General features: G+C 59.8%; 4 protein-coding genes across 10 annotated transcripts in view; 2 read left to right on the forward strand and 2 right to left on the reverse strand.

The window, feature by feature from the left end:
* Nucleotides 1-2,910, reverse strand: part of EEF1D (eukaryotic translation elongation factor 1 delta) — a 31,858-nt gene extending 28,948 nt beyond the window's left edge. Inside the window, exon 1 of one of the 3 annotated variants that reach the window (XM_090040775.1) lies at nucleotides 2,760-2,910. The gene's annotated coding sequence lies outside the window, so the exon portion shown is untranslated. Of the gene's footprint in view, nucleotides 1-2,121; nucleotides 2,141-2,636; nucleotides 2,656-2,759 lie in introns of those variants that run through there. The other 2 variants (XM_090040776.1, XM_090040777.1) reach the window with 2 other exon arrangements.
* Nucleotides 2,911-4,029: 1,119 nt separating this feature from the next.
* TIGD5 (tigger transposable element derived 5) lies at nucleotides 4,030-7,451 on the forward strand. Its single transcript, XM_090040784.1, has one exon. The coding sequence runs from the start codon at nucleotides 4,030-4,032 to the stop codon at nucleotides 5,752-5,754; it is 1,725 nt and encodes a 574-aa protein (XP_089896910.1). The 3' UTR covers nucleotides 5,755-7,451.
* A 6,296-nt stretch (nucleotides 7,452-13,747) lies between these two features.
* PYCR3 (pyrroline-5-carboxylate reductase 3) lies at nucleotides 13,748-16,938 on the reverse strand. The gene is made up of 6 exons (XM_090040785.1): nucleotides 16,785-16,938; nucleotides 16,545-16,609; nucleotides 15,969-16,148; nucleotides 15,662-15,874; nucleotides 14,760-14,852; nucleotides 13,748-14,141 (listed from the first exon to the last, which is right to left on the reverse strand). The coding sequence occupies exons 1-6, from the start codon at nucleotides 16,864-16,866 to the stop codon at nucleotides 13,959-13,961; spliced, it is 816 nt and encodes a 271-aa protein (XP_089896911.1). The 5' UTR covers nucleotides 16,867-16,938; the 3' UTR covers nucleotides 13,748-13,958.
* Nucleotides 16,939-17,089: 151 nt separating this feature from the next.
* Nucleotides 17,090-24,378, forward strand: LOC149869716 (protein brambleberry-like). Of its 5 annotated transcripts, XM_090040781.1 has the most exons (11): nucleotides 17,090-17,625; nucleotides 17,929-18,093; nucleotides 20,092-20,305; nucleotides 20,539-20,655; nucleotides 20,845-21,024; nucleotides 21,528-21,734; nucleotides 21,901-22,043; nucleotides 22,637-22,701; nucleotides 22,993-23,129; nucleotides 23,442-23,537; nucleotides 23,760-24,378. In XM_090040781.1, the coding sequence occupies exons 1-11, from the start codon at nucleotides 17,482-17,484 to the stop codon at nucleotides 23,996-23,998; spliced, it is 1,707 nt and encodes a 568-aa protein (XP_089896907.1). In that variant the 5' UTR covers nucleotides 17,090-17,481; the 3' UTR covers nucleotides 23,999-24,378. The 5 variants fall into 5 exon arrangements, 4 of the variants coding, with proteins under 4 accessions (XP_089896907.1, XP_089896905.1, XP_089896906.1 ...); XM_090040779.1 differs by having other exon boundaries at nucleotides 17,090-18,093; XM_090040780.1 differs by having other exon boundaries at nucleotides 17,090-18,093; nucleotides 23,442-23,533.
* Nucleotides 24,379-25,696: the final 1,318 nt, after the last annotated feature.

The following is a 25,696-nucleotide window of genomic DNA, read 5'->3' on the forward strand; positions in this document are numbered from 1 at the left end:
AGCACCGCTTCTCTTGGAAGTTGGTTCCAGAAAGCTTGTAGTCAGCAATTGTTTGTGGCATCCTGATTAGCTTTTAAAGGCATTAACTACCACCTCGATCACTTGGTGCCAATCGTCTAAGCACCCGTCTAAGACACCCCAATGGTTGCAGCAGCCTCAGGACTGATTTGACTTGATCACTCAGCAATGAGTTAACTCAAAAGACTCTAAAAACAAGCAGATATTTGTTAAAAGCCTTATGCAAAATAGCATCTGCAATGAAGTTTTGTGTGTTTTTTTTATACAGACAAAAGAAATTCCCATTTTCATGCCAAACTTTTTAAAAATCATATTGCTCCTCTGAAAGGCTATCATCCTTGCTGTAAGCCCACTAAAATCTCAAGGGTACGCCTTGAATCAACAGAACGCAAAAATCATTTTTAAGAAAATGTTTTAGAGAGGAAAAAAGAATCTTCCAAATGGGCATGATCTGCAACAGATGAAATGCTGTCTTCTGGGAGCAGATGACAGCCCACCCAACATAGCTCTGCGATCAACAGGCAACAACCACTCATCTCAATGATATAGTAAGCCTTAAACCCAATTTTAAAGGTTTTAAAAGCTGGATTTTCACAGCTACACCAATAAAGTGAAATTATACTGGTCAGAATAACCAAAACATAAGAAATGCTAATAACCATTTAGAAACCCAAAGAACCATTATTAATTAACAATTTGGCCACCTGTCAGTTTTAATTTTGATTTTAGCTATCACCACTTCCAGGCTGGAAAATGAGAGAAAAACTCTTTTGGTGGGTTTCAAATGCTAGAGGGAAACTCATAAAGAAAAAAAAAACTAAGGTGATACAAGAAGTTGATATGGATGTTTTGTAAGGTTTGGACCTAAGCTACATGCCTATTACTACTTTAATTTTGGCTACTACACAGGAAGTTATCAAAATACATGCAAAAAAAAAAAAAAAAAAAAAAAAAAAAAAAAAGTACATTGGTTCATGACAAAATAATAGAGTTCATCTTCTGGTCTAAGAAAAGCTGCACTTAGAAACAGCCCAAGTCTTGAAAACTCTGCCCCCCACAACTTGCTTATTTTCCGCAGCCCTTATAATTTCTGGAGGGCTGCATTAGCTGGTTTCAAAAGACCACAATCTTTTGCAGTGCAAAGTTAAAGATGTTCACAGGTCCTCCCTCCACTGGCAACTAAACAGAAGGCACATCAAAGTGATGCTACCCGACACTTCACATGACAACTGTAGGTCTGGTGCTAGTGAGAAACAGATCTTCAGCAAGAGGAATCTCACTCTGTGCGCTCTATAATATCACTCTGCAGCTCCCCCAACCTTCATGTCACTACTGGGACTGCTCATCTGTTCGTGCTGCTTGGCACCATTCACGGAGTTAAAGCCAACGAGGAATTATATATAGCACTTATGTCACATCACACATTGCATCCATCCCAACAGAACAGTCATCCCAGCACCAGCAAGGGAAATAAGTGTCAGCTCCTAGTAACAAGAAAGAACAGAAAAACCCCAAGTCTTTGAACCTATTTAACACTAGAAACAACCATCCAACACAGACGAAATGCAGCCTGCTCTGCTCTTCCCGTCCTCCACAACAGCTGGCCAAATGGGATATGTCCTGAAAGACACCTCAATACTACATGGTAGCGAGCACCTTCCGTACTGTCCCAGCGCCTCCTCCCCTTCCAGTCCCAAAGCTGGTCGCTATCACAATCCTGTGCACATAGGCAAGCATGACTTTAGCAAGACATGATGCCATACATGGGATATCCAAAAAAGTATGTGCAGTAGTTTCCTTTCCAAGACAGCAAGGAGAGTCTATCCCTTCTGCTGTCTCAAGACACAAACGAGTAGGACTCAGCCCACAAAATGACAGCCACCACCGCCTAAAGCCTTGGGATTTTTTGTCCAGGCAACATATTAAAGATACTCAGCCGAAAAAAAGTCTTTGCCAGAGGTAAAGAACAGTCTCTGGTCAAGTGCTGCAGAGAATTAGCTATGGGACAGGACAAGAAATAAGTCACCTAGGCAAAAAAAAAAAAGGGATACCGACTAGTACCGGAGACAGATGGAGCGAGCGAATGGAGGGAGAGAAGCAAACCTGTTAAAAACAAAGAGGAGGAATGCCAAGGCAGGCGTTAGAGGAACACAGCAGTGACAAATCCAACTGGATGGCACAAATCAGCTCCCACGTTCAGGTCAGTGTAGGATGGGACAAATCCTGCTCAGCACAATCATAAATGAAAACAGCTTTTTGCAGAGGAAGTACTACAGAGGAGAGAGAAACCAAGGGACACGCTACTCATCAGCCCACTCGTACCCAGGCCTGGCCTGGCATGTGTTTAGTGACTGGGGGGAGGGCGGGGGTTTGTAACGCCTGTACCTGTGCCCATGTCTGGATGTGCAAGGCCCCTGCACACGTGACACGCAACAAACGGGTTAATCGTGCGGCTGATTTAGAGCAGCCACACGTGCAAAGGAAGATGAGCCGGGGTGCAAAGTAACTAGCCCACAATTAACTGGTTAATTACCCAACGAACAGCTGCGTCTCTCCCCCCACACCTGTCTGCCTGCCCAGCCCCTCCCCCACATCCATCCGTCCACACACCCCCACACCTGCTGGTCGGCCCTACACCTGTCCAGACCTCCCCCCGGTCACGGGAGCAGGAGGCGCCAGCCCCCCCCCCCAGCCCCACGCGTGGGGGTGGGGGAGGAGGGTTGCGGCCCCCCCACACTCACGCGCTGCGTCCACGCGGCCTCCAGCCGGGCAAAAGGAGGCGGCTCCCCCGCGCGGGGCATTCTGGGTCGCGGCTCCGACCAACCGCTGGGGGAGGGGGGGAGAGGCACCGGGGACATCGCACGCCCCGCCCCCCCCCAGCAGCTGCGGGAATGGACCGGCCCGAGGTGCGCATGCGCGGCGCGTGCCTAGCGGCGCCTCTCCTCCTCCCGGGGGAATAGAAAGTTCCACTATACCCGCCCCCACCCCTTCACCAACATCATGGAACGAGCCAGACACCCCTTCCCCCGGCAGAAATGGACCAATCCCAGCGGTTAACAGGGTGCCGAGCCAAAAGCACCCACTAACAACAGCTGGGAGAGTGGTGGGAGAACACAAAACGGAAACGTTCCACCGCGCATTCGCACTCCGCCCCCTCCCAGACAGACATGGAACAGCCCAAGCCCCTACTAGGATGCCTAGCTGGAAACATCCACCCACAGTAGCTAGGGGAACGAAGAGAAATAAATATTGCACCGCGCATGCGCCCTCCACCCCTCCCTCCTTGGCAAGTATAGAATAATCTAAGCCCCCACTCGGATGCCCAGCCGGAAATACCCATTCACCAGGGGGCAAAGAAAGAAACGTCCCACCGCGCATGCTTTCTTCACCCCCCTCCCTGGCAAACATGGAACAATCCAAGCAGTCAATAAGGTGCTGAGCCGGAAGCACCCACTCACAGTAGCTAGGAGACTTAAGAAAGAAATGCGCCCCCCTCCCTGGCAAAGATGGAACAACCCAAGCCCAGCCGGAAGCACCACCCGCAGTAGTTGTGGGGAAAGAGAAATAACCCCCCCTTCCCCGGCAAACATGGAACAACCCAAGCCTTCACAAGGAAGCCCATCCGGAAACACCCATTCACAGTAAGGGGAGAAGGAGAGAAAGAAGCGCTTCACTTTGCATGCGGCTTCCACCCCTTCCCCGGCAAACATGGAACAAACCAAGCCTTCACTGGGAAGCCCAGCCGGAAACACCTACTCACAGTAACTGGGAGGGGAAAGAAACGTTCCACCGCGCATGCGCCCTCCACCCCCCTCCCGGCAAGCGTGGAACACCCCAAATCTCCCCTACGGTGCCCAGCCGGAAGCACCCACTCGCACTAAAAGAGGGGGTGTTGGAACAGAACATTCCACCTCTGGGGGGAGGGCAAAACCCCGCGCCTGCGCGGCGCGAGACAAAAGGCAGCCGCCCCCCCTCCCCCCGCAAGCCCCGGTTATAACGCGGCCGCCCCGCATGGAGCCGGGCCCAGCGTCCCCGGCGGGGGCGGCCCCGCGGTGTAAGCGGGGCGGGCCCAGCAGCGGGGCGCTGCGCCGGGCCTACTCCATCAAGGATAAGCTGCAGGCCATCGAGCGCGTGAAGAAGGGCGAGCGCCAGGCCTCGGTGTGCCGCGACTTCGGCGTGCCCGGCGGCACGCTGCGCGGCTGGCTGAAGGACGAGGCCAAGCTGCGCTGGTTCCTGGACCAGCTGGGCGGTGAAGTGGGCACGCAGCGCAAGAAGATGCGCCTGGCCAACGAGGAGGAGATCGACCGCGCTGTCTACACCTGGTTCCTGGCGCTGCGGCAGCACGGCGTGCCGCTCTCCGGGCCCCTCATCCAGGCGCAGGCCGAGGCCTTCGCCCGCCAGATCTACGGCCCCGAGTGCACCTTCAAGGCCAGCCACGGCTGGTTCTGGCGCTGGCAGAAGCGCCACGGCATCTCCAGCCAGCGCATCTATGGCGGCGAGCCGCTCAAGGTCGAGCCCGAGCCCGCCGGGGACCCGCCGGCGCCGCCCCCGCCACCCCCGCCGCCCGGGGACGGATACGGGGACGAGCAGATCTACAACGCCAACGTCACCGGGCTGTACTGGAAGCTGCTGCCAGGCCGCGCCGCGCCGCCCCGGCGCCCGCCCGTGCGGGACCGCGTCACGGTGCTGCTGGCCGCCAACCTCACGGGCGCCCACAAGCTGAAGCCGCTGGTGGTGGGTGGGCTGCGGGACCCGCCCAGCCTGCGCCACCACAACCAGGACAAGTTCCCCGCCTGCTACCGCTATGGCCCCGAGGCCCGGCTGGGGCCGGCCCTGCTGCGGGCCTGGTTCTTCGAGGACTTCGTGCCGGGTGTCAAGCGCTACTTGCGACGCAGCTGCTTGCAGCAGAAGGCCGTGCTGCTGCTTGGCTGCCCCCCGCCCGCCACCACCGCCGAGGATGCGCCGCAGCTGCAGACGCCCGACGGTGCCATCCGGGCCCTCTTCCTCTCCAAGGCGCCGGCAGGGAGTGGCCGCATCCCGGCCCCACTGGAGCAGGGCGTGGTGTTGGCCTTCAAGCAGCTCTACAAGCGGGAGCTGCTGCGGCTGGCCGTGTCCTGTGCGACCGGCAGCGGGGGCACGGCGGCGGGGAGCGGCCCCCTGGACTTCATGCGGTCCTTTCTGCTCAAGGACATGCTGTACTTGGCCGGCCTGTCCTGGGACCTCATCCCTGCGGGCTCCATCGAGAAGTGCTGGCTGCTGGGGCTGCGTGCCGCCTTTGAGCCGCGGCCTGGGGAGGATGAGCAGGGTGAGGCGCTGGGGGCGGACGGTGGGGACAGCAAGGTCTTCAGCGACCTCACGCACTTGGCGGCACTGGCCTACAAGCGCCTGGCCCCCGAGGAAGTGGCCGACTGGCTGCACCTGGACGATGTGGCCCTGGGCGTGGAGGGGGACGATGGGGAGGAGGACGCTGGGGATGAGGGCCCCGGGGGCTGTGAGGGGGAGGAGGAGGAGGTGGTGGCAGCGAGAGGTGGGGGCGCAGTTGAGAGCAACCAAGAAGGGGAGGGAGGGGGTCCCTTGCTGCCCACAGCCAGGGAAGCCATCACGGGCCTGGAAACTGCCCTACGCTGGCTGGAGAGCCAGGACCCCCGGCAGGTGGGGCCCCTCAAGCTGGTGCAGCTCCGCTCCCTCATCAGCATGGCCCAGCGGCTGCGCCAGGGGGGCAGCCCAGACTCCTAAGGAGAGCGAGGGGCTGTGGCTGGTCAGCAACCGACTGCTTCACCTTGAGGCGGGGCGGGGGGGGTGTTCACCCCAAGCCCTACACTGCAACGGGACCATCACGAGGGGGGAACCCCATATCTTGGGGCTTATACGGGGTGCTTACCTCTTTCCCTTGCAGCCGCTCTTCTCTAGAGGGCTGCTGCTCACCCCACCATCCCCGGGAGAGGTTATTATCTGCTACTGAGCGGGGCAATCCCCTATCCCATAGCTGCTGCAAGGCACTGGAGGGCTAATGCATAACCCCAACTCATGGGGGAAGGGAGGTGCAGGGGGGACAACCCCCATCTCCAATGCTCCCATGAGGAATGGGTGACTGGGAGGAAGGTTTCCTGGCCATTGCTGAACAGGCTGCCCTCCCCGCGCTTGGAATTAATTGGCATTCCTGAGGTCTCTGGGGCCTGGATATCCCAGGGCAGAAGGCTTCCTGCAGCTTCCAGCTGCCTGTCCCTCCTGCCAGCAGGACTCTGAGGATGGGGGCGTCTCACCGTGAAGGGAAGAGAATGCGCATCGCTGCAAACCCGTTAGGAAAGACTTTGCAAACCATGAAGCAGGGTGGAAGCAAGTGCTGGATGAGGTCTAACTGGCCCACGCACAGCTGCACGGAGGGGAATCAGGGTAGCCACAGCCTCGCCACCTAGACCTCGGGCATCGGCAGACTGCAGCTGCTGCTGTGGGGTGCCTTTGGGAGGGTGTCCTTCCTGCCATGGAGGGCGCAGGTTAGGAATGCCCTTCATGTGCAGAGTGGTATGGGGGTTTGGGGCTGGTTTCAATCCATTTGTCTTTTACATGCACTGGATCCAGACTGGTATGCTCTGGGCTGGGATACACTAATAAGCTACAGACCACCCTGAGTGTGGGAGGGGGGTCTGACCTACCTTCCAAGGCTATTGCGTGTATCAGGGCTCCGGGGGCTCTGAAGCCAGGGATGCTTAGGACCTTGCAAAGCAGGTGTTTTAATTTTTAAAAGCCTTCATACAGCAGGACAGTTAGGTCTGGTGGAGAGAACTCCCTGCCCCATGAGCTGCAGAGCGCTTTGTAGACTCATCCGAAACAAGGTGACTTTCTGGTTTTGCCTCTGAGGCCGCCTGGGTGAAAAGGATGGGAAGAACCCATAAATCTCTCTTGGAAAGGTAGAGAAGCTTCTCATTCAGATTGCTTTGTGGTCCAAAATGAGTTATCGTCTGGCTATTTATTTAGCAGAAAAAAAATAAAATTTTAATTAGCATTGAATAACCCTACCTGAGTAGGGAGGAGGTGGGTATTTTGACTTGCGGAAGCTTTCATCTCTGAGATGGAGGGTTTCACAAGTTTTTTAATTCCACCTTGGGCATTTTTATTTTTGTAAATGGTCGTTCTGGTCCACCCCATAAGCAAGATGACTAGTGAGATGCATAGATTTTCAGTCTGACCTGTCCTCTCTGAAAGGCACTGCAAATACAAGCTTCCGCTTTTTATCCTTGAAATTCTGTGATCCTCCAAAACTATTTAAGTAGGCGAAGTCAGCCAGTTGCCTATGAGGAAAAAACACTGTGGCTGCTCTGAGAAGGAAAAAAAAAAAACACAAACTGTCTCTTGAATTGTGGTTCAACTTTTGCTTCTGAGCCCGTGAACGAATACTGAGATGTGTTTACAAAATAAAATTTTTAAAAATCTCATTGATCGAGACAAGAAATGTTAAATAAATGCATAGAGTTGCCTTATACATCCTGCTTTCTCCTCCGTTTGGAAAATCAGCTCTAAATCCTCCCCGGTGCAACTGAAACTCCAGCTTCTTTGGAATAGCTTTATTAGGAGTGGGTGCAGAGAACCAGGTAGGAAGGAAAAGTCTACTAATTAATTTTAAGCAGTAGAAAGACAAGAAGTAGGGGGGAAAAAAACCTAGCACCAAACTGTGAGCAGGTTTTAGGCTCCAGGGAACACCATTTCTTTCAAAATCCAATACTCCATGACATGAATGTTAATTAACACTTCAGATGACTAAAGCAATAAGCATTTTTTTTCAAGACAAAAAATCCGTGCTGTTCAGTTTTCTTGTAGTGCAAAACCAGCACAGGAACGACGCCAAGCAGTTGCCCGTTCCTTCAGAGTTGGCTTCTGTTTTCTGGTTTCATTGTTACGAGCCTCATGTGGATTGTGTTTTTTTTTTGTTTGTTTGTTTGTTTGTTTTAATTCACACAATCATTTTTGTTGAATTTTTTTTTAAAGACAGCATTTCTATTTGGTTTTGTACCTTTTAATTTAATTTTTTTCTACAAACTTTGCATTTGAAGCCTCAGCTTCTTGACTGTTGTGTGAGAAGTCCATAGTTATATGCTAGGGGAGGCTGTGCACCCCAGTAAGCTTTGAAGCTCAATAGAGGAGTGATGGGTTGTATCTCTTTGGCCTGTGTCATGCCAAAAATCGGATGAACTGATCGAATGGTCCTTTCTGGCCTTATATGAAAAGGCTTAAAATGTGCGGTGTTGAAGAGCTGGAGCTCTTCGGGAAGTGCATGCATCGTGTAGGGAGAGGAAGGATCTCGTAGAAGCCTAGGATTGCTGTGAAAGTAACGGTTAAAACTGAGCTGGCTTTCCTGTAAGCACGACGACATTGGGAGCCAAGTTGAGAGCATTCATCGCATGTTCCAGTTTCCTTTCTATTTTCAATCCACGTGCTGCTCATGTAAAAAGCAAGAGACAAAAACAGCCTCGTGAGGATGGATCCCTGGGTCACACCCTGCAAATCCAGGGAAAAATCCACTTAGAAGCAAAGCCGCGTCCTGTAGCTGCCGGTGTCCTGGAGTCCCAGATCTTCAAAGGGAGGATGGTGTCTTGCTTTCCATTGTGCAGCTGGGTTGTGTTTTATCAGTTCTGACCCCGGAGCTGTTGTTTGCACACAGAAACTTCTCGGAGAAGTGGGCTGTTAAATAAGGATGAGCTGTAGCTGACTGTGCTCCTAAAATGTCAGCATCAGCATGGCGAAAGAAGTACGTGGGAGCTGGTTTGAGGATGGTTGAGATGAAACAGGTTCCCTTAAATCAAGAATCTGCACCTTTTTGTTTAAAGTCTTGCTAAATTCTAGCTTTAAGAGTATCCCCCTCTCTGTGTCGAGGGAGACGGTTAGCTATGTTAGTCTCTAAGGTACCACTGTGTCCTGCCTTCTGCCTCCAGCAGGTAGTAGACAAACTGGGAAAGGGTGAGGAAAAGCCCAAGGCTGCTGAGCATCGGAGGACAGATTGCTTTGAGGAATGGAGCTGACTTCCACTTTGTTTCCGTGGGAGCTGGTAGGACGGCTCCACCTTGCCCTTCTGGCTGGCTGTGCAACGTGGAAGCCACGTCCTGCTGTCTACGCTCAGCTGAGAGGTCGTGGTAGCTTGATCAACCCTTCCAGTGCTTTCATGAGTTTTGGATCAACCCTTTCATGGTGTCTGGATCAACCCTTCTAATGCTTTCATGAGCCAGAGGAGACACCGGCCACTTGTTTCTAGCGGGGCAAAGTTTCATAGTTTCTAGGGTCGGAAGGGACCTGAGCAGATCATCTAGGCCGACCCCCTGCCCTGGCAGGAAAGAGTACTGGGGTCAAACGACCCCGGCAAGGTGTACATCTAGCCTTGTCTTAATGACCCCAGGGTAGGGGCCTGCACCACTTCTCTTGGAAGTTGGTCCCAGACCCTAGCCGCCCTGACCGTGAAGTCGCACCTCCTGATACCTAGCCTGAATCTGCTCTCAGTCAACTTATGGCCGTTATTCCTTGTTACTCCCAGTAGTGCTCGGGGGAACAGAGACTCCCCCAATGCCTGCTGGTCCCACGTGGTGAGTTTATAGATGGCCACCAGGTCCCCCTCAGCCTTCTCTTGTGGAGGCTGAACAGGTTCAGGTCCCGTCGCCTCTCCTCGTAGGGCCTCCCTGCTGCCCCTGACCATGCGAGTGGCCTCCTCTGGACCCTCTCCATGCTGCCCACATCCCTCCTGAAGTGCAGCGCCCAGAACTGGACGCAAGACTCCCGCTGCGGCCTGACCAGTGCCGCATAGAGGGGGGGGATCACCTCCCTGGACCTGCTCGAGATGCATCTGTGACTCCAAGATCCTTTTCTGCCTCTGCCCTGACAAGAAAGGAGTTCCCCAGCCTGTAGGTATGGTGCCGGTTCTTCCTCCCCATGTGCAGCACCTTGCACTTGTCAGTGTTGAAACCCATCCTGTTCTCATCCACCCACTACTGTAACCTGTCTAGATCTAGTTGTAGCCTGTCCCTCTCCTCTAGTGTGCCCACATCCCCCCACAGCTTAGTGTCATCCACAAATTTAAACAGGGTGCTTTTCAGCCCCTCGTCCAAGTCACTGATGAAGTTGTTGAACAGCGCGGGCCTGAGGACCGAGCCCTGGGGGACCCCCCTGCCCATGTCCCTCCGGGTCGAAAATGTTTTGGAGTGCGTTGCAGGGCAGGGTAGGTAGACACCAGAGGCTGCAGCAGGCAGGAGAACCACACCCTGCTAGAAGCAGAAAGCAAAGTTGCAGGACAGGGAGCCAGTGCCTGATGCAAAGGGGAAGTGGTGGTGGAAGGAATTAGCACGCTGGAGGGGGCCCGTGTGCCACACACAAGCTAGAGCACAGGAAAACAGATCTTACGATGATAGGCTGAGAGACATGGGACTCTTTAGCCTGGAAAAGCGCAGGCTCAGGGGTGATCTGATGGCCACCTATAAGTTTATCAGGGGTGACCACCAGGATCTGGGGGAACGTCTGTTCACCAGAGCGCCCCAAGGGATGATGAGGTCGACCGGTCACAAACTCCTGCAAGACCATTTCAGGCTGGACATAAGGAAGAATTTCTTTACTGTCCGAGCCCCCAAGGTCTGGAACAGTCTGCCATCGGAGGTGGTTCAAGCACCTACACTGAACACCTTCAAGAGTAAATTGGATGCTTATCTTGCTGGGATCCTATGACCCCAGCTGACTTCCTGCCCTTTGGGCGGGGGGCTGGACTCGATGATCTCCCGAGGTCCCTTCCAGCCCTGATGTCTATGAAATCTATGAAAGGTGGGGGTCGTTTTTAGAGCTGCTGAGCAGCTTGGAGCCCCCCACAGGGAGACGGTCAGATCTTTGGGGCAGGGACAGTCTCAGCGTCAGACATGACCCGATGAAGCCAATTGCAAGGAGGTGCAGGCTGCGCGATGCCATTGGAGGCCTAGGCATGCTGGCTGGGGAGATGTAGAAAGATTTTTGGGCCCCATTTCCCTAGGCATATGAGTGGATCATTCTCATCTCATTCAGTTCATCTCCTGCCACCTACCTTCTTTCTTAAAAACTCTGTTCAAGTGAGGTTCCTCTCCGAGTGCTTTTCTGCAGTTTATTGGAGGCCTTGAAATCCTTGGGCATGTGGATCCTTTGCAGCCACGTTGTGCTGGACACCTGCTATAAAGCAAGCTGCAGAAAGGGCTGACTGGTTGTCTTGTTCAGGCTCAATTGATTTTTGGTTTTTTTTCCTACCAGTCCTAACAGTCTGGTGGTGGCTGCTCCTGGGCCTGGTGAGAATAAAACCACAAGCAGAATGAAAGGGACTTATTCTTTCCCTTCAAGAGTTGGGGAAAGCAAAAAAAAAATCCCTTGTCGTGCCACGAGGATGGCTTGTACCCTGCCTTCTTCCCCTCGCGCCTCAAGCTGAGGCGGGAGGTTCGACAAACCGGGTGACCGTGTAGTCCACGGGGTTTGTTAAAGCACAGAAATGGCTGAAAACAGGCTCTTCTCTGCTTGCATCCCTGGGAGGAAGATCTCTTTGCTTTGTGCATGGGCAGCAAATGTGTGTCGCTCCCATGATGAGCACCGGGGAGTTTGTTTTTGGCTGGCCACAAGCAAAAGTGCTGTGACTGAAGGGAAGGAGTGACATGTCCTCACCTGGCCAGGGGATGAGGCCCCTGCATGTTGCTGCTGCAGCTGCTAATTTAATTTCTCTGTCGCTGCCCCCCTTCCATCTCCCCTTTAAACCTAGCTGCCGTCTCCAGGTGGATGGGTGATAGCCAAGCCTGGGGCAGCGCGGTCAGGTCTCGGGAGCTGGTCGTGCAGGCTATGAGCTGAGTGACCACATGCATTACTGGAGGTGATCAAAAGGGGGGTGGGCAGGCACTGGTTGGGGAGGATCTAGGTGCAGCGATGCCTGTGCTCTGCTATGGGCATATCCCAGGCTTCTGGGCTGTGCTGGTTGGCTCCCTCCCTTCCTGCTACATGTCCGGTGGGATTGAAGGGTCCTTCGGAGCTGGGGATTGGGGACTGGGCTGGTTTGGCTAGGGCTCAGGCAAGGGGTTAGGCTAGACAGCCGGTCCCACGGCTCCTGGCCTTTGCTGCCTGGCCCTCGGCTTGTGGCTCACTGTCACGTTATTATGTCTCCTTCGGCCTGGTCCTCTCTCAACCTTCTTCCCCGCGCCCCCCAAAAATGCACCTTTTTCCACGCTCTGAGAATCACAGAATATTAAGGTTGGCAGGGACCGCAGGAGGTCACATCTAGTCCAACGATAACCTCAAAACAGGACCAGCCCCAGCTACATCATCCCAGCCAAGGATTTGTCTAGCCAGGGCTTAAAAACCTCCAAGGATGGAGACTCCTCCACCTCTCTGGGTAATCCATTCCAGTGCTTTACTACTCTCCTCGTGAGAAAGTTTTTCCTCATATCTAACCTAAATCTCCCTTGCTGCAGCTTGAGCCCATTGCCCCTTGTCCTGCCATCTGCCCCCACTGAGAACAGCCCAGCTCCAGCCTCTTTGCACCCCACTGCAGGGAAGTGAAGGCTGCTGTTCAATCCCCCTCGGTTGTCCCTTCTGCGACTCAATCAGCCCAGGTCCCTCAGCTTCTCCTCACAAATCACTTGTCCCCTGGCTCCAGCAGGAAACAGGCCTGGAGACGGTGCCGATATCTTTGACTGGGAAAATTTGGTAGAAGGAATTCCAGCTCCTGCCTGGCCAGAGAGGAGACAGCCTGGGGGGAGAACACACATTACCCTTTCCCATCACTTTTGCTCAGGAGGATCCGCTTTCCCCAGCAGTGCCTGCCACCAGCATCTCTCCTGGTCCGCCCAGGTGCCACTCGGAGCAACACCCGCCTGCTAGAGGCCCACAGGTGCAGGGTGGGGAAGGGTCTGAGCGGATGGAGCACAGCTGACAGCCTTGGTGGCTTGTCCGAGCTGCATTTCCCCTGCTGCCAAAGCCTCCTGGTGCCCCGCTTGGCCTGATGCAGTTCTACAAGTCAGATAGGTCTCAGTTAGCCGGAGCTGGGCCATACTGAGCTTGGGGACAGGCACTGACCCTCGCCCAGGACACAGGAGCTGCTGTGCACCGAGGGGCTTCCCCTTTGCTGGGACCGGTTGCCATTCCCCTCCTTGCTCCAACCAAAACCCAGCAGGGCTGTGGGAGGCCTGGGGTGTGTGGCCAGGGGTCCAGCTGTGAGCCAGAGTGCACATCCAACCTCCTCCCCAGAGCATCTTGGGCATGATATGCGGCACTGCCCCTCAGGACACACGCAGGCAGCGCTGAGCCAAGCAGGAGCCGCAAATCCTGACAGCAACACATGCACCAATGACTTGAAGTCGCATCCGAGCAGGTTTAGGTTGGATGTCAGGGAAAACCTCCATGGTGTCAGGGCAGGGAGGCAGTGGGAGAGATGCCCAGGGAAGTGGGAGACACTCCATCACTGGAGGTGTTCGAGGGGAGGCTGGGCAGCGCCGATGCTCCTGCTGGAACCAACGCAGCAGGGTCCTGCCCCTCCGCTCGGGCTCAGACCGACGCTGCACTGGGGGCAGGAAGGGTGTCCGACCTGGTGCTGTCAGGGATGACAGCAGTTTTACAAAGTTGAGATGATGGATGCGTCTGGGCTGGTTTGGACAGGGCTGATCCTGCCTCAGAAAGGGGTTGAACTGGATGTGACCTCTGCCGGTCTCTTCCAGCCTCACTCCTCTATGATCGCAGGACACAGGAGACCCCGAGGAGCCAGGGGAACAGTGCAGCAGCTGCTTGCACCATTTATTGGAGCCGTGGCCCACTGAGAGCACAACCAGCAGGCACGGAGCAGGCCCAGGCCCAGGCCCAGGCCCCAGCCCTCCCATGGAAAGCCGCCTCCCTGGGCAGTGAAAGTCACATCCACGAAGGAGCAGGACTAGGAGGATGACACCTGCAGCCTCCGGGGTGCCGCGCCGCAGGCCCTAGTTCTTGCCCAGCTCGCGGGCCCGAATGGTGCCAGCCTCCACAGCGTTCATGACAGCAGCCCGCAGCCCGCCCTTCTCCAGCTCGTGCAGGGCGTGGATGGTGGTGCCGCCGGGCGTGCACACGTCCGCCCGCAGTTTGGCCGGGTGCTCCCCCGTCTCCAGCATCATCTTGGCTGCTCCCTGCAGGCAGAGGCAAGGTGTGGGGGGTGCATCTCACAGCACCCCTGCTCCTGCTGGAGCCCGTGCTACAGCCACACGCTCCCTCCTCGCACTTCCGTGCCATCCACCCAGCTCGAGGAGCCCGCTGCACGCACTAGGTGGGCGCCCGACCCCTGCCCATGACGCCTCCAAGAGCCAGGCCAGGTGAGGATCAGGCCAGGCTGGGACTGGTGACCCAGTGCTATGCCTGGCACCAAGCTGCACTCCAGCTCCTCTGCTCGCACGGCTTTGACCTTTCCAACAATGTCAGTGCCCAGCATGACAGAGATGCTTCCTCAGCCATTGCAAGGCATCTGCCTGGCTTCTCCCAGCTCAGCCCTCAATGCATCACGCTGGCTCCAGCGGCAGGAGCCAAGCGGTCTCCAGCTGCTTGGATCCTAAGGGGATGCCAGCCCGGCTGGGAGGAGAGGAGTCCCCAGGAGGGGAGAGGGAGCCACAGGGAAGCAGGAGGCAGGGACACAGCCAAGGACTTGCCCCCCAGAACCAGCCCGGCAGCAGAGGGAGGCCTGGGGCTGGAGGAGCTGGGGCCGCGGACAGAGCGCCCCGGGAAGGACGGGGCGGGGTGGGGCGTACGCTCACCAGCAGGGTCTGGGCAGCGATCCGGCTGGCCAGGGGCCCGGACATGCCCATCTTCACCGCTCCCTCCGCCAGAGCCTCAGCAAACATGTAGACCTGGCGTGGGGGACAACAGCCCACCATTAGCCCGTGGCCGTGAACCTGCTGCTTCTGGAGGACGGAGCCTGGCAGAGCCACGTGTCCCGGCCTGCGCTGGCGGCCCCGATCCTGCCGGATCGCAGCTGGATCCTGCCGTGATCCTTCGTGGGTCGTGCCCACAGTGCAAAGCGCCTGGTGCAGGTCAGGGCCAGAGCGCTCAGCACCCTTGCTACAGCCGGGCAAGGCAAGAAGTCGCAGGGAGCTTCAGGGGGAATCTCTCTGACCTGCCCCAGCGCAAGGGCCCAGACGGACGAGATGGTTACACCAGCGTAATCCGCCTCGGCTTGGGTGTGACGCAGAGGAGGTGACGAGGCCTGCCGGCTGGGCTAAGTGCCGGGGCCCATGTCAGATACAGTTATCCCAGGAGAGCAAGGGGCAAGGTGACACGGGTGCAGGCTGTCCTGGGATAGTTGCTGTCTGTCCAGTTTACCCCGGGGCAGCCATTTGCTCCTTTCGCCAATGCTGCTGCTATGCAGTGGTGAGGCACGGTCGCAGCAGCCAGCTGCATGTAGCTATCCCCCGATAAGGGCACGTGTCTGCTCCGATTCACACAAGAGCAGGAAACCGATGCAAGTGACACCTAGGCCCCAACCCCTCCCCAGAGCAGAGCACGGCTGGGACCCGTTCAGGGGTAAGGGTCCTAGGGGGCGACCCTTCCAGCCTCCCCAAATGCCCAGAGCGAAGCCGCGGAGCAGCACTCGGGAGGTCTTGCAAGAGCCTGCAGTCGGGCCACTGCCGGGGCCACCCCAGCAGGGAGCGGCACTCACGTAGGCCACCCCACTGCCGCTGAGCCCGGTGTGGATGTCGATGTAGGACTCGGGGACCTCCTCGCACAGCCCGCAGGCCGCCAGCAGGCCCTGCAGCACGGCGGCTTCACGCTCCCCCGCGCAGCGCCCCCGAGCGAACACCACCGCCCCCGCCTGCACCACGCACGGCAGGTTGGGCATGAACCGCAGCACCTTGGTCCCGGGGGGCAGCATCTGCAGGGAGAGACAGAGGTGGGGCCGAGCCAGGGCAGCGGGGTCACCCCGAGGACCCTTCTCCCGGTGCCGGCAGGGGCCCAGCACAACTCACCTGCTCCAGGGTCTGCAGCGTGACCCCCGCCACCAGCGACACGAGGACGTGGTTCGGGGTGACGAGGGGGGCGATCTCCTGCAGGACGCCGGGCAGGACGTGGGGCTTGGTGGCCAGGAAGACCAGGATGCAGCTCTGCACGACCTCGCCGTTGCTGTGCGTGGTCCTGCAGCCCAGCTCCTGCGCGGGGGTGGGGGCGGGGGCGGGGCAGCGTCAGGGGCCCAGCACCTCCCCGACCGCCGGCCCCGAGATGGGGAGGGACAGTCTGCACGGGGGGGCGAGTCGCTGCAGAAGAAGATGCAGGCTGCCCCGTCCACACCAACCCCCCCAAACAAGCCCGAGTCCGACCTCGGAGCTGCACGACGCAGCCCGGGGCATCGACCCCCCCCCACCGCCCCGGGGCACGGGGGGCCGCGGCCGACAACGCCCTGCTGCCGCCGGGGGTCACGGGTGCTGCAGAGGAAGGCGACCCCCCCCCCCGCAAACCAGTCTGAGCAGGGGGAAACCCCGCCCTGCCCGGGGTGGTGCCAGCCCGGCCCGGAAGGGGGGCCCCGCGGCACCCCGCGGGGGGCTCACCTCGAAGGCGCGCAGGTTGCGGGTGCTGGGGGCGCTGGCCCAGACCTGGGCGGCCGGCACCTTTCCTGGGGGGACACGGGGCAGGGGTGAGCCCCAGCGGGGGTGCAGGGGAGGTGCGCGGGGTATGGGGGGGCGATGCCCGTGGGGGGTGCTAGGGGATGCCCGTGGGGGGTGCCGGAGGGGGTGATGGAGGCGGGGACGCCCGGGATCAGCGGGGCCGTGTCCCGGGGGCCGCCCCACCTGCCAGCACGGCCCCGCGGGCCACCCCCAGCGCCATGCGCCCGGCGCCCACGAAGCCCACGCGCGGCCCCGGCGGCTCCATTCGTCCCGCGTGGGCCCCGCCCCCGTGACGCCGCAGCCCACGTGGGTGCCTCAACCCGTGCCACGTGACCCCCCACGTGGGGTTTGGACCCCCCCCGCCAACGGGGCGAGTGCTGCCCTGCCGTCGCTCCGCGGATTGGCTATGCTGGGGTGACGTAGACGCTCCGCATTGGCTGCACTGGGGGCGGTGTCACGGGCGGGCGGTGTCATAGGGGCCCCCGGGGGCTCCCCTCCTGCTCCGGCCTCTCGGAAGCAGGTAAGCGGGGGAGGGCGTGCGCAGTCTCCATGGCAACCTGCCCAGCATCCGGCCCCGCCCACTTCCTTTGGCTTTCCCGGCAGGGGGCGGGGCCTGGCTGCACGGCGTACGCGCACGCACGGGCGATGCGCACGCGGATGTGCATGCGCGGACAGGTGTGCCCACGCACGCACTGATGCACATGCACACGTGCACAGGCACCCACACGCGTGGTCACGTGTGCATTCAGGCATGCACGCGCGTGTGCACACGGCCACCCTGCCCCGGTGTTGAGTGCACGGGGCTGTAGCCCACGCGCGCGCACGTGCCAGGGGGCTGGTGCCTGCGCCGGCCCCCCCCCCCCCCGCAGGGCACCCCGCGATGCTGCCGCCCAGCTGCTGCGCTCTCCTGCCGTGCGCGGCCCCCCGCCCCGTGGCCCCCTTCGAGGTGGCCGCAGGCGACGAGCGCTTCCTGGCCGAGGCCCGGCTCCCGGACCCGTCTGCGCTGGACGCCTGCCGCCCCCAGGTGAAGCTGCCGGCGCCCCGGGGTGCGGCCCCCACGGCGCCAGGCCCTCGCGGGGAAAGCGAGTCGGGTCGCGGCGCTTTTCCCGCCCGCGGGTCGTGGCCCGGCTCCGCTCGTCCTGCGCCGGCATGGCCGAGGAGGAGGTGGCCGAGCTGGGGGTGTCGCTCTTCAACCGCCAGGCCAGCGCCGAGGGGCGCCGCGCCTACCCCTGCACCGCCGGCGTGGTACGGGGGCAGCCGGGCCGAGACCCTCCGCCTGCCCCGGGCGGCTCCGTGCCGTAACCCTGCCTGGCCCCGCGTCCCGCAGAGCCTCGCGGCCTGCACGGCCGACATGGACCCTGGCACCTGGAACGCCTACCGCGCCGTCTGCTACGCCGCCCGCCAGCTGCGGTTCAGGCGCCGGACGGAGCAGACGGTGGGCGCGCTGGCCCCCGCGGCCGCCGGGCAGCTGGAGGCCATGAGGCTGCTCGAGGTGGGTGTCCCAGCAAGGGCCTGACATGCCGGGCAGCTGGGGTGACGCGGGCCTTGGGTCCAGAGCGTGGCGGGCTGGTGCGTGCAGGGCCCGGGGCCAGGGGCAACGGCATGCTGGGCAGGTCGGAGGTGCTGGCTGCAGCCTGGCCTGGGGCTGGGGCTGGGCCAGTGCTCCTGCTGGCACCAACCCGCAGGGTGCTGGCGGGAGGGTCTTGCCCCCGCGTTCGCGCTGCGCTCGGCGCAGGAAGGGATTTCCCCCCAACTCAGGCTGGTGCGCGCTGGGGGAAATCCCTTCCATTACTGGTCTCCCTCTGTAACGGGGGCACGGCCTGGGCTTTCCGGAGGGGACGTTAACAGCCTTTGACACAAGCAGGATGTTGGAGGCTGCGGTTTTCTCAGCCCCGAAGGACCTTCTGTGCCCCAGGGCTTGCACACCGCCTACCTGCCAGGCAGTTGGTCCAATAAAAGATATCGCCCCAACACCCTGGCTCCTCCCATACCCTCTCAACCCCATTCGACTTCGGGCACTCTCCAGAAATACTGGCTCTTTGCTTTCACCCCATGTCTGACAATGAACAAGTCCTAGAGCAATTCTGTTGCAAACAGCCCAGCGAGCCCACAGCAGTGCAGAGCAGTTTGGACGCGGGAGTGCAGCAAGGGAGGTTGAGGTTGGATGCTAGGAAGAACTTCTCATGAGGAGGGTGGTGAAGCGCTGGGACAGGCTCCCCAGAGAGGTGGGGGAGTCTCCCTCCTTGGAGGTGCTTAAGACCCAGGTAGACAAAGCCTTGGCTGGGATGGCGTAGTTGGGGCTGGTCCTGCTTGGAGCAGGGGGTCGGACTAGATGCAGCCTCCTGGGGTCCCTTCAACCCTCGTCTTTTATGATTCCTGTTTGAAATAGTTTCGTAGTTTGTAGGGTCGGAAGGGACCTGAGCAGATCGTCAAGTCCAACCCCCTGCCACGGCAGGGAAGAGTGCTGGGGTCAAACGACCCCAGCAAGGTGATTGTCAAGCCTGTCTCCTGGTTTATCTTGTGAATCACGTGTCGGTGTTTTGCAGAGCTACCAGATGTGCAGGTGAAGGTGTGATGGGATCCGATGCACAATCCATGCAGCCGCGCTTCCTGCCATGCCACATGTGCCGGAGGTGTGATTGTGGCCAGAGGCGTGATTGTGGGGTTGAGCCTCCCATCACGCCTTATTGCTAGTGCAGGGCGAGCTTTGGTTTTTGCGTCAGACCTGCTGTGGACTGGGTCAGACCCGAGGCAGTTCTGAGGCAGAGGCCGTGCTTAATAGCTACTGATGCCCTGTTCCTCCAAGAACATGTCCCATCCCTTTTTATGAACCTGGATGAACTCAGAGCTTCCACCACCTCTGGTGGCAACAAGCTCCACGTTTTAATGACATGCTGGAGGAAAAAGACCTTCTTGTTGTCACAATCCCAGGCTCCTCTTGTACCAGCAAGCTCGTGCAGCTGATTGGGTGGGGGGTCCCCAGCCGCAGGAGGACATGGTGCTCCCCTACAGCTGAGAAGACCCATCAGCGGAGGGGGCTCGTGGGCATGGGGCAGCACCTGACCACTAGTTCAACTAATGGAGCCAGCGACAAAGTCGTTACCTATTTTTTGTGGAATGCCTTTGTGGCTTGTTCCTTGGTTTACAGCACCATTAATGGCTGTAACGTGTGGCCAGGTTGCAACCCAAGTCGTAATTTTTAGTTAATGACATCTCGAGTGTAACGTGTGGCAAGGGCTTGACAGTGGTGATACTGTGGCACCCTTAAAACGGTTGTGTGGCACCCCAGTGTGCTACAGCGCCCCGGTTGAGCATCACCGCCCTGGTCCATCCCAGCTTCTGTACTGCTCCTGCCCAACTACGAGGTAAAGCAAGGCATGCTGGGATTGGTAGCCTACCCCCAGCCATGCTTCTGCCCCGCCGTGGGTAGCCCTGCCGGGGGAGCTGCCTTCCTTGCAGGGCTCTGAGCTGGGCCCCACGTGTCCGGCAGGAGGAGCTGAAGGAGCTGACGGAGGAGTCCCTGCAGCGGGTGGCCCGTGGCCAGCATGACCTGCTGGCAGAGCAGGAGAGGCTGCGGGGCAGCCAGGAGCAGATGGCGTCCTCCCTCCATGGCAACCTGGAGCAGCTAGCCCAGGAGGAAGCCCTGATCGCCAGTGGGCGGCAGCAGGTGGCTCAGCTCATCGAGGGCATCGCCAGGAAGATGGGTGAGCGCAGGTGGCTCGTGGCATGGAGCATTGTCCCATGCATGGCGCCCACCGGCCAGCCGGCAATCCCCGGGGCCTGGAGCTCCCGTGGGGGGTCTGGAAAGGGGCCCGGGGTGCAGCCGGCCCCGGTGTGACGCTCCCTGGGCCGCAGGAGCTGGCTGGAGGCTCCTTATCCCAGGTGTAGCTGAGCACGGGGTGGGGCCTCACGGGGGTCCTGCCCCTCTGCCCCCCAGAGAACATGAGCATCCACCTGGGCGAGCAGGACGTGGAGCTGCAGGAGGGGCACCGGGCCGTCCTGGCCGACCTCGGCCGCGTGCAGAGCCGCACCCGGCAGGTCTACACCAGAATCGGTACTGGGACAGGAGGGGCACGGGCTGGATGCTCCAAGCTGGGACTGTGGCAGCTGGCACGGGCAGTCTCCGCCATCTCTCCCTCCCTTGGGACCCCTTGGCCGTGCCCGGGATGGGAGCCCCCCACCAGAGCCAGCTGCCCCCTGCCAGCAGCGTGGGTGCTAGGCTGCGGGTTTCCTCCACCCCCAGAGTCCGACCTGGCGCTGCTCCAGTCCTACCAGAGCCAGGCAGGCCTGTACTACGAGGAGCTGATGGGCAAGCTGCAGCGGGTGAACCGGAGCCTGGGGCAGGCGCTGGGCGCCGTGGAGCACTTGCAGAGCAGCGTGGAGAGCCGGCTGCAGCACATCCAGAGCGTCCTCGCCTGGGCAGGTGACACGGGCTGAACCCGGCCCAGCCACAGCTCGGTGTGAGGGGGCCTTAGGGAACAGACACGGGAGTTACCATGGGGTAACTTCATCTGGGGTAAGGAGCAGGCACTCCAGCCACGCTTGGTGCTATTGCAGCACATGGCTACCAGGGAGCAGGGCAGCCCGTCTCCTTCGGGGCCGGTGGAGCAGACACATGGCTGCCCTGGGGTATAGTTACCCTGGCATAAAGCTGCGTGTGCTTGCTGCGCCTACTCCAGAGTAACCTCCGTCCAAGCCCTCGCTGGCCGTCCCCCGCCAGGGAGGTTGTTCAGTACGGGAGCACCACCCGTCTGCTCTTACCCTTTCTCCTGTGGCTCTAGCTGGTGGCCTCCCTCTCCGGGTGGAGTTAGGGGGTACATTGACACTCCCCCTCTCCCACCCCCAGCCTGAGCGGGGACCTGCAGGGCCCAGGAGCCGGCGTGGTGCCCGGGGACGCCGGGCCAACCTCGCTCCCTCCCCTCGCAGGGGTGAGCCTGGGGGCCATCTCCACCTGCACGCTGCATGCCGCCTACTTCCTGCTGGCCGCCCTGCTCGTGGCCTTCCTGCAGACGCCAGGACTGCCCCGTGCCGCCCTCCTGGTGCTGGTGGCGGCCAACGCGCTCGCCGAGCTTCAGCGCGCTGCCCCCCTGGGCTTCCCGGCACTCGCTGCCCTCCTGGTGCTCGGCATCACGGGTGGGTATGCCCGGGTTCCCTTCCTCCGCACCTGGGGCTGCCGTGTTTGGGCAGATGCCAGGGTCACGCGTGGCCCCAGCAGCCCGAGGTGGGGAAACCGCACTGCTCCCGCAACTGGGAGCAGCACTGGGCTGACCGTGGCTGCGTTTCCCCCTCACTTATGCAGGGCACTGGCTGCTGACCAGCGTGTGCCATGGGGCCTGGAGGGGGCAGGGGCAGAAGCCCAGGCTCGCCCTGCTGCCCCCTCCCCAGAGAGCCATGGGGGGCCAGGGACGATCCCAGCAGCCACAGGACCTCCACCCCAGACAGGTAGGAGGAGAGACCCTGGGGAGCATCGGCCCCTCAGCTGCGAGCCAGGGCCCAAAGGGCTCTTGGTCGGTGTCTGGACCAGGCGAGCACCTGGGTGCAAGGTGGGGGCCAGGTGCTCCAGAGGAGATGGGTAGTGCCCTGCTCCCCATCCCTGCCTGTCCTGGGGGATCGGCATCTATGGCGGGGGCCGGCACACAGTACAGAGAGACTTAAACCTCCCTTCCCTGCTAGCCTGGCCTGTCCTGCCAGGTGCCAGGGACATGCCCAGGGTTGTGCAGCCCAGCGGTGGCGGAGCCCAGGAGCTCCCAGCTCTGCTCTGTCAGGAGCCGGCTGACCGTCTGCCCTTGCCGGGGACTGGCTGGCTGGCAGGGCTCTCCTGGATGAAGGGATGCTGGGTCCCTCTGTTAGATCCCAGACCTGAGCTGGCACTCCTCTCCCGCCACATCCCAACGCTTCATCCCTGGGTCCACGTGGACTTTGCGCCCTTCGCCGCCCGGCTCCGTGTCCCCTGTGGGACCGAAGGGAGAGCCGCTGGCTGCTGAGGGGGCACTGGGGTGTGCCCAGCTCTGTGACCTGGCTTCCTCCCCCGGCAGGGAGTGGGAGACCAGCCTCCTGGAAGAGGAGCTGCACCAGCTGGAGGACACGAGCTACCTGCCAGGTGAGCGGGGCTGGAGCACACGCCCTGGGCTTGGTGCTCCCCTTCCTGCTGGCGCGGCGAGGCGGGACCTGGGAGCTCCCACGAGTGGAGCCGGGAACGAGCCTGAGTGGACCAAACGGAGCAGGCGAGAGATGGGGAAACCAGTCCTGCCTCTCCGGGGACCTGGCTTCCTTTTGGAGACCCCTCGAGCACCCTGGTGGGGGCTGCTCGGGGGCCGGCTGGACTCTGCTCGCTCCCGGGCCCTGGTCTCTGTCCCCGGGCACTGGAGCACTGCCCGTGGCTCTGTTGCAGACGGTCCCTACCTGGAGCCGGACTCCCTGAGGCCGTCCCCCTCCTCTGCAGCCCCGGGGCCCGGGCTGGGCCGTGCCATGAGCCTGCGTCGTGTCAGCCTTGCCCGCAGCGCCTGGCACGAGGCGCTGGAGAGGCGGGTAGGTGTGTGGGGCTGTGGGGGAGGCTGGGTCATCATGCAGTCAGCTAAGCCGCTTGCTTGTCACAGCCTAAGTAAGGCCGTGGACACCAGTCAGTCAAACCCCTCGGATGCTGAGCAGTGCTGGGAGGCTGGCTGTAAAACAAGTGCCTCGGCGCAGGAGCCCCAGCACCCCTCCAGCCCGTCGGGATCTGTGCACATCGGGTCCTCGGCATCTCTCTGGGCCCTGGGTGGGGGTGCTGGGCCCGTGGGCGTCAGCTGAAGCAGCAGCCGGTCCTTGGAGTCAGGACGTGCATCACTCCTCTCCCAACAGGCCACGCCGGACAAGCACCGTCTAGGCCCAGGCCTCAGCCCTGCCTCTCTGCTACGGTGCTACAGCCCCAACCGGACCTTGGCCAGTGGCGCGTGAGTACGTGGCATTGCCACCTCCCGTGCACGGGACCCATCCACGCAGCCAGCTGGGCCTGGCGAAGCGGGGAGCAATGGGGGTGAAGGAGCCTGCTCCCTCGTCCCCTTTCCTGCTGCTTGTCGCAAGCCCAGAACCAGCCCGCGTCGCATCCAGCTCGTGGCCGGAGATGGGAGGGCGAGTCTCGGGGCTCCCTGGCCTGACCGGGGCTGTCTGCTCTTGCAGGTCCACCTCCTTGCTGTCTCCGCGAAGCCTGTGCCAGGGTGTCACCAAGGCCAGGCAGCCATGCAGGAAGAAGGCTGTCCCGGGGCAGGACTTCTGCCATGTCCACGCCTACGGGCACGTGTCCCACGCCAGCTGAGCTGCAGCCTCCTGGCTCGCTGCCCCGAGACCCAGGGTGCCAGGTCACCGTGACCTATGGAAACTTTTTTTTTTTTTTTTTTAAACGCTGCCTCTGTTTTTAATGTGCATGCTTGCAGGCACGGACAAGGGCTCGAGCGTGACTTGGGCACATGCCCCAGGTCCCTTTGGGCTCCCTGTTTTTGAGGAAGGTTCTTTTAAAAATTTTTTCCTGGCCTGAACTTTGCAACCGCGAGCCGTGGGCCAGGCTCAAAACTGGGGCTGGTACGTTTCTGCACTGATTTGGGAGAAACTGTTCTCTTCCTGCCCATCCCCGGGCGCCGGCCGCGACGCCGGGCCTGCAGGCTTGGGCCTTCGGCACGCTGCTTCTCTCAGCTGGCAGCACTGGTGTCGGGACCAGTGCCTAGGATAAGCCGCTGCCAGGCCCTGATGGTTTAGAGGGAAACCCGCTTTTTGCACATGTTTAATAAATGCTGTTGAGTTATGACTGGGGTCTTTGGTGTCAAAGCGAACCGAGCTGGCCTGGGAAGGCCGCAGTGTGGACCTGGTGGGGTAGGGGTGGGACACGAGGCTGGATGTCCCTCTCCACTGCTCCGTTTTTGCCTGGCACTGGTGCAGCCTCGGCTGTCGGAGGTGCCGGGCATGGCTGCGACTCGCTTCTCTTTGCCTAGAGAAACTAAGTCGGTGGGTGGGAGACTACTAGAGATGAAGCCTTGCCCATGCTGTATGTGGCCAGGCAGCTGCTCTTCCAGCCTAGGCTGTCTCCGGGGACCCCCACACCCCATAGATGGGTGCAGGGGGGCATCCCTGCTGCTCCCTGCTTGAAGAGTGGAGGCACATGGCCAGGTTGGTGCAGAGAGAGGCTCTCTTCATATCACCCGGATCCGTAAGTGCCCCCCGCCAGAGCGGGGTTCATTCCTCTTTGCTCCACCTCGCTGTAACCAGCCTCCCTGGGGTGTTGGGGGAGATCAGCCGGATGCAGCAAAGGGACAGACCCCGTCACAGGGCTGGTGAGAGGGAGCGTGCTCGCCTAAATCCACAGGCAGCTGCTGCTTTTAACCCATGGGGAGGAAAAAATGCTGCTGCCACAGCTGATCTCTGCCCCGGGGAACTTGCTAAGCTCAGAGGGGTAGAAGAGCTCCTCGCTGCGCCTGCTGCTGCCCGGAGAGGACGTTGCAGCTGTAAGTGTCAGCCCTCCATGGGCACCGTGGGAAAACCTGGGGGCTTAGGGGGTGCAGAAGATGTGGCACATGCTCACCTAGACCCCCCCACACACACTTTTCTCCACTTAAACTGAAACTAGATGTTTTTAGGGGGCTAGCACGGCATAACTCGATATAAAATCAAAGCAGAAACTAATGCAGCTATTGGTATTTGCGCCCCTTTGCTAGATCATCCCACAAGAATACTGTGAGAGACCATAACACAAGCCTTGCCAAAATCAAAGTACACCACATCCACCAGTCTCCGCATAGCCACGGTGCCAGTCGCCTCGTCATAGAGGGCAATCAGGTGCATCAGGTGTGACTTGCCCCTGGTGAATCCATAATGACTGTTCCTGATTACCTTCTAAGCACTTGCAGAAGAAATGGAGTCCTTGAGGATCTGCTCCATGATTTTTCCAGGGACTGAGGTGAGGCTGGCTAGTCTGTAGTGTTTTCCCTTTCTTAAATATGGGCACTATGTTTGCCCTTTTTCCAGTCATCTGGGATCTTTCCTGATCACTATGAGGTTTCAAAGATGACGACCAATGGCTCTGCAATCACAGATTTCACAGACGTTTGGGCTGGAAGGGACCTCGG

Source organism: Crocodylus siamensis, chromosome 3 (genome assembly GCF_052110815.1).
Source record: "Crocodylus siamensis isolate JL-2025a chromosome 3, ASM5211081v1, whole genome shotgun sequence".
Lineage (NCBI taxonomy): Eukaryota > Metazoa > Chordata > Crocodylia > Crocodylidae > Crocodylus > Crocodylus siamensis.

Bases quoted from the DNA above. Each gene is read 5' to 3' on its own strand.
- LOC149869716 (XM_090040779.1), top strand. From the start codon at position 17,482: ATGCTGCCGCCCAGCTGCTGCGCTCTCCTGCCGTGCGCGGCCCCCCGC. The intron at 20,306-20,538 runs GTGAGCGCAGGT...TCTGCCCCCCAG, and splicing joins GGGCATCGCCAGGAAGATGG to AGAACATGAGCATCCACCTG. The intron at 23,538-23,759 runs GTACGTGGCATT...CTGCTCTTGCAG, and splicing joins CCTTGGCCAGTGGCGCGTGA to GTCCACCTCCTTGCTGTCTC.
- PYCR3 (XM_090040785.1), bottom strand. From the start codon at position 16,866: ATGGAGCCGCCGGGGCCGCGCGTGGGCTTCGTGGGCGCCGGGCGCATG. The intron at 15,875-15,968 runs GTGAGTTGTGCT...CTCTCCCTGCAG, and splicing joins CGCTGCAGACCCTGGAGCAG to ATGCTGCCCCCCGGGACCAA. The intron at 14,142-14,759 runs GTGAGCGTACGC...CTCTGCCTGCAG, and splicing joins TCGCTGCCCAGACCCTGCTG to GGAGCAGCCAAGATGATGCT.
- TIGD5 (XM_090040784.1), top strand. From the start codon at position 4,030: ATGGAGCCGGGCCCAGCGTCCCCGGCGGGGGCGGCCCCGCGGTGTAAG.